The 10,000-nt window shown below is 47.3% G+C and overlaps 2 protein-coding genes across 4 annotated transcripts in view; both read right to left on the bottom strand.

The window, feature by feature from the left end:
• The window catches only part of prc1b (protein regulator of cytokinesis 1b), a 13,924-nt gene extending 7,783 nt beyond the window's left edge, over positions 1-6,141 (bottom strand). For 2 of the 3 annotated variants that reach the window (XM_055154260.1, XM_055154262.1), the window contains exons 1-6: positions 4,939-5,076; positions 3,767-3,899; positions 2,511-2,633; positions 1,856-2,089; positions 1,362-1,532; positions 985-1,137 (exon numbers count right to left, since the gene is read on the bottom strand). In XM_055154260.1, coding sequence (XP_055010235.1) covers positions 985-1,137; positions 1,362-1,532; positions 1,856-2,089; positions 2,511-2,633; positions 3,767-3,899; positions 4,939-4,949 — 825 coding nt within the window. In that variant the 5' untranslated portion in view covers positions 4,950-5,076. Of the gene's footprint in view, positions 1-984; positions 1,138-1,361; positions 1,533-1,855; positions 2,090-2,510; positions 2,634-3,766; positions 3,900-4,938; positions 5,077-6,000 lie in introns of those variants that run through there. The other variant, XM_055154261.1, reaches the window with a different exon arrangement.
• Positions 6,094-10,000, bottom strand: part of vps33b (VPS33B late endosome and lysosome associated) — a 17,041-nt gene continuing 13,134 nt past the window's right edge. The window contains exons 17-20 of the mRNA XM_055154405.1: positions 9,247-9,345; positions 8,848-8,923; positions 6,638-6,808; positions 6,094-6,173 (exon numbers count right to left, since the gene is read on the bottom strand). Coding sequence (XP_055010380.1) covers positions 6,094-6,173; positions 6,638-6,808; positions 8,848-8,923; positions 9,247-9,345 — 426 coding nt within the window. The remainder of the gene's footprint in view (positions 6,174-6,637; positions 6,809-8,847; positions 8,924-9,246; positions 9,346-10,000) is intronic.

Raw genomic sequence — 10,000 nt, 5'->3', positions numbered from 1 at the left:
CACACGAACCACACCACACGAACCACACGAGAACCACACGAGAACACAGAAACCACACGGACCACACGAGAACCACACGGAACCACACGAACCACACGGAACCACACACACGAGACCACACGAGACCACACGAGAACACGAGAACCACACGGAACCACACGGAACCACACGAGAACCACATGAGACCACACGGAACCACACGAGAACCACACGAGACCACACGAGAACCACACGGACCACACGAACCACACGAGAACCACACGAGACCACACGAGACCACACGAGACCACACGAGACCACACGAGAACCACACGAGACCACACGAGACCACACGAGAACCACACGAGACCACACGAGACCACACGGAACCACACGGACCACACGGAACCACACGAGACCACACGAGAACCACACGACCACACGGGGACCACACGGACCACACGGACCACACGAAACCACACGAGAACCACACGGAACCACACGGACCACACGAGACCACACGAGACCACACGAGACCACACGGAACCACACGAGACCACACGAGAACCACACGAGACCACACGAGACCACACGGGAACCACACGGAACCACACACACACGGACCACACGGAACCACACACGAGAACCACACGAGACCACACGAGACCACACGAGACCACACGAGACCACACGAGACCACACGGAACCACACGGGACCACACGGAACCACACGAGAACCACACGAGAACCACACGAGACCACACGAGACCACACGAGACCACACGAGACCACACGAGACCACACGGGAACCACACGGGATCACACGAGACCACACGGAACCACACGGAACCACACGGGACCACACGAGAACCACACGAGACCACACGGGACACACGGAACCACACGAGACCACACGGAACCACACGGAACCACACGAGACCACACGAGAACCACACGGGTTAGAACCAATAGTAGCAGTAGTAGTATTTGCAGTAGTAGTAGTACCTGTTGTACTCTCTGGGACAGTCTGCTCTCTTGGACCTTCTGGTTGAATTCTTCTCTTTGGTCTGGTGGAGTCTCCAGACGCTTCCACAGACTCTGGATTTGGACCAGGATCTTTTGGCTCAGGTCCTCCAGGTCGGACCGGCGCCGCTGCAGCTGAGCCAAGACACAGAGAGAATCAAACCCACAACCTCCCGACGAAACTCCCGAGGAATCAAACCCACAACCTCCCGACGAAACCCCGAGGAATCAAACCCACAACCTCCCGACGAAACCCCCGAGGAATCAAACCCACAACCTCCCGACGAAACCCCGAGGAATCAAACCCACAACCTCCCGACGAAACCCCGAGGAATCAAACCCACAGCCTCCCCCCTCACCCGCTCCAGCAGCTGCTCCAGCGTGTGCAGATTCTCCAGGGAAAGGCAGAACTCGTCCGGGTCCGACTGGAGCAGGTCGACCTCCAGACCCGAGTCCGGTCTGTGGTCCAATTCTGAGACCAGGTCCAGGATCTGGGCTCTGAGGGACCGGAACTGGACCTGGCGCCGACTCTGAGGGCACAGGAGGTCAGAGGTCACAGGAGGTCAGAGGTTAGTGCCATCCCTCCCTCCCGCTCTCCGATTGGCCCGTTCAGAACTTCTCCTCCCTCTGATTGGCCCGTTCCTCCCTCCTGCTCTCTGATTGGCCCGTTCCTCCCTCCCGCTCTCCGATTGGCCCGTACGTACCTTCTCCTCCCTCTGATTGGCCCGTTCCTCCCTCCCGCTCTCCGATTGGCCCGTACGTACCTTCTCCTCCCTCTGATTGGCCCGTACCTTCTCCTCCCTCTGATTGGCCCGTACGTACCTTCTCCTCCCTCTGATTGGCCCGTACGTACCTTCTCCTCCCTCTGATTGGCCAGGTGCTGCCTCAGGTGGTCCAGCGTCGTGGCGGTGGGCGTGGCCGTGGGCGAGACGGTGGACGGTGGTGTTCCTAATATATCTGCCAGCTCCAGGTCCTGCTGCAGCAGATCCTTGAGATGTTCCATTCGTCTGGACTTTTCCTTCAGGAGGAAGTCCACTCTGGTCCTCAGGTCCTTCTCGGCCTGAAGGACGCTCTGTCCTCTGTCCTCCTGAAGCGTCACACATTTACACCAATGTTTTTACAAAACTTCATTTTATCTGCTTAATTTTCATTTACGTTTAAAATTAAACAAACAAACTGTTCTGCTCAGAAACACTCTGTGTGTGTGTGTGTGTGTGTGTGTGTCTATGTGTGTCTGTGTGTGTGTGTCTGTGTGCCTGTGTGTGTGTCTATGTGTGTCTGTGTGTGTGTGTCTGTGTGTCTGTGTGTGTGTGTCTGTGTGCCTGTGTGTGTGTCTATGTGTGCCTGTGTGTGTGTCTATGTGTGCCTGTGTGTGTGTCTATGTGTGTCTGTGTGTGACCTCTGACCCGGTGTGACCTCTGACCCGGTGTGACCTCTGACCCGGTGTGACCTCTGACCCGGTGTGACCTCTGACCCGGTGTGACCTCTGACCCGGTGTGACCTCTGACCTGAGGCGGGGGCAGGTCCAGTTCTTCACTCAGTTGTTGAATTTCTCTGCGACTCGACTCGACGCTTTTCTCCAAACGAAGCTTCAAACTCTGCTCCTCGGCGATCATCATGTCCAACAGACCCTGAACGCAACACAGACAAACACAGAGCTTTAACCAGACCCTGAACACAACACAGACAAACACAGACAAACACAGAGCTTTAACCAGACCCTGAACACAACACAGACAAACACAGACAAACACAGAGCTTTAACCAGACCCTGAACTAGAGATGTGCGGATCGCGGTTACAACCGTGGTGTCCGCAATTAATCGGGCAGTTAGTCGGGCAGATGATGTGACGAAAAATTATATTTTAATTAAATTCGGGCAGGTGGCGGTTTAACTACTAAAAGAAAAAAAAAAAATAAAGTTATTGTTAGTATTGTTATGTACATCTGAATTGACGAGTGTCATTGTCTATGCTTGTAGTATGAAGTGTACGTCATACGTCATTTTTATGTTCTGAAGGTTCAGGTTGTGTCGGGTTATTGATGCCTAAAGTTTACGAGGCACATATTATATGCAGTTTATTTTATTATTTCTAATTTATTTCAGCTGTTTGCCAACACGTAAGTGGCTATAGAGCCATATTTATTTAGTTATGCATATTTTTTCTTGCCTATTTCAATTGGAATATAAAGAGGGCATTGCCTGATTTCAATAAAGGTTCATCTGGATGAGATGATCTGTCTATTTTGTTTGGATATCAGTTATATTTCAAAACACGCAGACATTATAGCGTAGACTGCCACTCGGGGGATTTAAAACTTAAAGAAAGACCGATGGACTGAGGCTATGACTTTGAAATAACATCGGGCGAATGGCAGAATGTTCAGAATGTAACAACATCCAACACGAAGGCAAGAAGGTTCAAAAACAGCCTCGTCGGAAAACGTTGTCAGTTAAGTTTGGGGTTGTTACGGACAAATAAGAATGTGAACAAACACGCTGAGCGAATTTTGGAATAAATGAGCTATAGTTTGCATTTTTATTGAGACTCCTTAGTTTGTTTGCTGTATGATTGTTCTAAAATCTAAAATCAATCGGCGGATGGCGGCGGGTGCGGTTTTGAAAACCTTCAGTGCAAAATGGACAGCGGGCGGATGATGAGTTTAGTCCTGGTTTCGTCCTGGTTTCGTCCTGGTTTCGTCCTGGTTTCGTCCTGGTCCTGGTCCGGTCCTGGTCCGGTCCTGGTCCCGGTCCCGGTCTTACCTGGATGTGGTTCTTCACCGTGTTGGTTCTCTGGAGACGTTGTTCCTCTGGGATCCCGATCTCCTCCCAAACGTCTTTGAGGAGCATCAGAGCTTTGTTCAGGCAGGAAACGGCCTCAGCAGCCAAAACCTCACTGGAAAAATATAAATATATATAATAATAATAATAGTTAATATAATAATTATTATCATTATTGTTCATAATAATAATAATATTAAACAACACTGGGCAGGACTTCACTAAAACAACACAAATAATATTGAATTAATAACAAAGGAAAACATTCTCCTGTTTTAAGAGAAAAACAGTGAATATATAAAAACAAACACTTCATTATAAATAAAACTGAAATAATATTAGAATAATAAATAATGACACTGCTCGTCTCCATGGAGATGTTACTTTGCCTGGAATGTTCCGTGGTGTGACTTTAAACATTTCTATTGAGCTTTTATTCTTTATGTTTCTGTTGCACCAAACCACAGTCACAGAACAGGGACGCCTCTCCACAGATCTGACCTGTAACGGATCTTATGTTTGTTTCTCTTGAGATAATCAGGTTTAATCCAGAGTTTCCACACGTCCCTGTTTCCCACAGATTCACACAAAAACACTCATTTGTCCAAATTTATACAGAAAATGTCCCAGAGTCTCAGTTTTTACTGATCTGACCCTGAAACTGTAAAAAGACACAAAGTGACATTTGTTTGGGTAAAAAACACAAAAAATCTGATTCAAAACGACAAAACACAAAGAAAATGTGACTAAACCGACTCATGAGCCGAGGACAGAACAGGTTTTCTTAATTACGACTCGAATCACAAGTTTATTCTCACCAAACACAAACCAGAGACGTCCTCGTGTTTTAGTTTGAAAATCTGGTCACTCGAGTTTAATCATTACTGCGAAACATTCTGGACAAAACAATAACATCTCCATGGAGACGAGCAGGTTACACAGTGCAGCTTTAACAGGACCAGTCAGTGAAAAAGAAAAAAACAGCGTGAGACGTCTGTAAAATTAAATTAAAATTAAATTAAACCAATAAAAGACAAAGTTCGTCTGTTTGACTCGGACTGACGCACGTCCGTCATTTACAGTTTGATTCCTCCAAAACAGCGGAACAAACACAAATAAAGACAAATATAAACGCGATACGCAGCGGGACGCACCTTTTCCTCATGGCCGCTCACTTTGGTTCAGTTTCGTCGCAGTTTCGTCAGATTTTGCGTTAGTTTAGTTTAGTTTGAGCTCGTACCGCAGCGACGCAGTGACGTAGCCAGATTCAAAACACGCCGCTTCTCTGCGCGCGCTCTGATTGGCTGCTGCGGGGAGAGCGCGTGTGCGTCATCAGGGCAGCGGGGGCAGGCGGGGTTAGAGCGTTTACATGAGAAACAGAGCACCGCCCGCTCCAGGGTGTTTAGACTCCAAAAACAAACACAACACCGGCACAAAATGACGCAGGAACCGAAACTCGACCCCGCCCCTTTTCACGAGGATCAATAAGAAAAACGGAAATAATTATTTTTATCTGATTATTTTATCAAATTATTTTTCGTATTATCTTAGTCCAGTGTCGTTTTTATCTTTTATATATTTAGTGTAGAAACGTGTTTGTCAGAGCTGATCTGGGGTCAGATCTCAGACTCTGGGAACATCCGGAGCCACAGGAGGAGCCAGAACAAAAACTGTCATTGTGTCCTTAAGCAAGACACTTCACACACATTTACAAGTATGAAAGTCTGTGTGTCTGTGTGTGTGTGTCTGTGACATTAGAACATTAGAACATTAGAACGTGGGTTAAATCTCAGCGTGAGTTTGATGTTTGACTCTGTGGGAGTTGGAGCGTTTCACTCTGACACTTTGACACTCAGAGTGTTTGTGTTTTATTTTGTGTTCGATTGTAAATGTGAAATAAAAGTTTAAACTGAAGTAACTCAAACAAACTAAACTAAAGCTCCATTACGGAACTTTACAAATAACAAAAAAAACACACACGTCCCAAAGGTCTCACTGTGACCTCACACTGTCCCCGTCAGGTCCTGGTCTAGTCCTGGTCTGGTCCTGGTCTGGTCCTGGTCTGGTCCTGGTCTGGTCCTGGTCTGGTCCTGGTTTAGTCCTGGTTTAGTCCTGGTCTAGTCCTGGTCTAGTCCTGGTTTAGTCCTGGTTTAGTCCACAGTGGATCTGATACATTTGAACAGTTTCAAAAATGAGGACACGACTCAAACATAAACCTTTTATTCTGGAAATGTGCTTCTGATTCAGTCGTGGTTTAGTCCAGGTTTGGTCCAGGTTTAGTCCAGGTTTAGACCTGGTTTAGTCCAGGTTTAGACCTTGTTCTGGATCAGACTCTCCAGGAGTCTGCTGCTGTTGGTGATGGCCGTGGTGACTGTGGTGATTCTATAACCTGAAAAAACACAAACAAAAACTATTTTAAACACACACAGACACACAGACACACACACACACACAGACACACACACACACAGACACACACACACACACAGTCCCAGTCACACATGAGTCTTTTCTCCTTGTTGTCGTCGTCTTGCACCAAACGATTCGGCACAAACTCATGACCCGTTAAACTTTTACTTAAAACACGTCTAAACTGAATCGATATCATGACCCGTGTATTGATATCGTGACCCGTGAATCGATATCATGACCCGTGTATTGATATCGTGACCCGTGTATCGATATGTATCGAATCGTGGGGAACCTGTATCGCTGCATCTCTAGTGTGAGGGTTTGTAGTAGTGCTAGTAATATTAGAAGTATCTGCAGTATTTGAAGTACTTGAAGTACTTGCAGGACTTATAGTATTAGTAGTATCTGTAGTACTTGCAGTATTTGAAGTACTTGCAGTACCTTTCTCTCGGGCGAGGAAGCGCAGGGCGGCGATCTCAGAGAAAGTGCATCCTCCTAAAAACACGACCAGGACTCTCCTCTGAGAGTCCGGACCAGATCCAGGACCAGATCCAGACCCGGACCCAGACCCGGAGGTCAGACCAGAGCTGCTCTCAGAGCCAGAGGTGCTCCCTGAAACAACAAATACACATGTGTCAGGTGCCCTCCCTGTGTGTGTGTGTCAGGTGCCCTCCTCCCCGAGTGTGTCAGGTGCCCTCCCCGTGTGTGTCAGGTGCCCTCCTCCCCGAGTGTGTCAGGTGCCCTCCCCGTGTGTGTCAGGTGCCCTCCTCCCCGAGTGTGTCAGGTGCCCTCCCCGTGTGTGTCAGGTGCCCTCCTGTGCAGTGTTGTGCATGAACGAGTTCAAAAGAACGCGTTCATTGAACACGTTCATTTTTCAGTGAACTTTGAACTGAACGCAACACTTTTGTAAATCAAGAACTTGAACGTGAATTTGTTCAAATTATGTTTGATGAACGACGTACGTCACTGTTGGTGTTCAGTTAAACGTCGGAATTTGTTTTCACCTGACGAGTGACGATCTGCTCACACTTCACCCCGCGAAACCACAGCCGCGTGTCAACGCGAAGGCGACTCCACCGGCAGCTTTAACGGAACGTACGGGCTCTTGTGTCTCTCAATGGGAAAGTCAATCAAACTTGACTGGGCGCGTTTAGCTGCTTGTATTTACCTTCTGTACAGGCTGACCACGGCAAACGCAAGGATTTCAAAAGTAAATTTCAAAGCACTAATGAACAGTGTATGTGGATCTGGGCTCTTTCACATGATACACAACTGCCCAGGGAGCACAATGTGCTGATAGTAAATGCACAAATACAACAACAGATACATGCTCTCTGTGGATTTTGACGGAGATACGCGCCTACGCTCGTGTAGAGCGTCAAAAAATAGGATGGATCCTATTTTCTGAAATCTACACGCACAGGACGTGCTGCTCCGCGCGCGTATTATTTTACTTGGTACATATGTGAGTAACGCGCGTCACAATGCTTTTTTAACCTGGACTGAAATGGTGGGTTTTTCGTTTTTCTTCATACAAATTGGCTAAAATCACCGCGATATCAGCAGCGGTGAAACGCCGGAGGTTCGCCCGCGTAGACCGTCAGGTGATCCTGAGCGAAAGGACCGACGCAGAAGTCCGCGCTCCACCGAACTAAACGCCGCTGACGCCCGATCGCACTCGGGGTTCACTCAGGGGCGGTCCTAGATTCCAAGTTCTAGTCCAGGATTAGTCCTGGTTTGGTCCTGGTTTAGTCTTGGTTTAGTCCTGGTTTAGTCCTGGTTCAGTTCTGGTTTAGACCTGGTTTAGTCCTGGTTCAGTTCTGGTTTAGTCCTGGTTCAGTCCTGGTTCAATCCTGGTTTAGACCTGGTTCAATTCTGGTTCAGTCCTGGTTTAGTCTTGGTTTATTCCTGGTTTAGACCTGGTTCAGTCCTGGTTTAGACCTGGTTCAATTCTGGTTCAGTCCTGGTTTAGTCTTGGTTTATTCCTGGTTTAGACCTGGTTCAGTCTTGGTTCAGTTCTGGTTTAGTCCTGGTTTAGTCCTGGTTTAGACCTGGTTTAGTCCTGGTTTAGACCTGGTTCAGTTCTGGTTTAGTCCTGGTTTAGACCTGGTTTAGTCCTGGTTTGGACCTGGTTCAGTTCTGGTTTAGTCCTGGTTTAGACCTGGTTTAGACCTGGTTGAGACCTGGTTCAGTCCATATATGGCGCAAAAGTTCAGGATCTTAACAGTTCTTTTGGTGAGAGTAAATTAAAAGTGCTGCAATAGTCGTGTAATGTTTTACATTTTAAATACAGTAATATTGTAATGTAACAAATGACTTTGAAATGACAGTAACAAGTCATAAATAAAACATTACAGTGTTAAAGTCACTTGTCCAACAGTGGATCTTGTAAAGTTGTTGTAAACTAGAAGTCAGTTTGAAAAATAAATGCAGCCTTTCATTTACAGATCTCATCTAAATATAAAATGAACTGAACTTTGAACTAGTTCAAAATTAAAATTGTGAACTATGAACGTGAACTATTCACTTTGAACAAGTGTGAACTGAACTTTGAACTAGTTCATGAAAAGTGTGAACTTGCACAACACTGCTCCTGTGTGTGTCAGGTGCCCTCCCGTGTGGCGCTCTCTTCTGATTGGTCGATATCTGACCTGTGACGTTGAACTCGTGTCCATTTAAAAGTCGAGTCACTTCCTCCAAACCGGACCAGCCCTCACGGTCCAGGACCTGAAAAGACCCCAGTTAGTCCTGGTTAAGTTCTTGTTGAGTTCCTCTTTAGTCCTATTATAGTCCTGGTTCAGTCCTGGTTCAGTCCTGGTTCAGTCCTGTTATAGTCCTGGTTCAGTCCTGGTTCAGTCCTGTTATAGTCCTGGTTCAGTCCTGGTTTAGTCCTGGTTTAGTCCTGTTATAGTCCTGGTTCAGTCCTGTTATAGTCCTGGTTTAGTCCTGTTATAGTCCTGGTTTAGTCCTGGTTTATTCCTGGTTTAGTCCTGGTTTAGTCCTGGTTCAGTCCTGGTTCAGTCCTGGTTCAGTCCTGGTTGAGGTCTCACTTGTTCTATGAGTCTGCAGCTCAGGGGGACGTAGGCTCCGCTGAACACGTACGACATGTCTTTAGGGACTCGGAGGTCGTAGTCCTCGGACTTTGGGACCTGCACAAAACAGAACAGAACCGAGTCAGAACAGAACCATCACAGCAGCCAATGACACACTTCAGGTAGTGTGTAGTGTCCTGTAGTGTGTGTAGTGTGTGTGTAGTGTCCTGTAGTGTGTGTAGTGTCCTGTAGTGTGTGTAGTGTCCTGTAGTGTGTGTAGTGTCCTGTAGTATGTGTAGTGTGAGTAGTGTCCTGTAGTGTGTGTAGTGTCCTGTAGTGTGTGTAGTGTGTGTAGTGTCCTGTAGTGTGTGTAGTGTCCTGTAGTGTGTGTAGTGTCCTGTAGTGTGTGTAGTGTCCTGTAGTGTGTGTAGTGTCCTGTAGTGTGTGTAGTGTGTGTAGTGTCCTGTAGTGTGTGTAGTGTCCTGTAGTGTGTGTAGTGTCCTGTAGTGTCCTGTAGTGTGTGTAGTGTGTAGTGTGTCCTGTAGTGTGTGTAGTGTCCTGTAGTGTGTGTAGTGTGTCCTGTAGTGTGTGTAGTGTCCTGTAGTGTGTGTAGTGTCCTGTAGTGTGTGTAGTGTGTGTAGTGTCCTGTAGTGTGTGTAGTAGTGTGTGTAGTGTCCTGTAGTGTGTGTAGTGTCCTGTAGTGTGTGTAGTGTGTGTAGTGTCCTGTAGTGTGTGTAGTGTGTGTAGTGTCGTGTAGTGTCCTGTAGTGTGT

The sequence above is a fragment of the Boleophthalmus pectinirostris genome, unplaced genomic scaffold (assembly GCF_026225935.1).
Source record: "Boleophthalmus pectinirostris isolate CB_2022bp ecotype Guang Dong unplaced genomic scaffold, ASM2622593v1 HiC_scaffold_19, whole genome shotgun sequence".
Lineage (NCBI taxonomy): Eukaryota > Metazoa > Chordata > Actinopteri > Gobiiformes > Gobiidae > Boleophthalmus > Boleophthalmus pectinirostris.
Note: the sequence above shows the minus strand (reverse complement) of the source record. Positions and strands in the feature narration are given on the sequence as shown.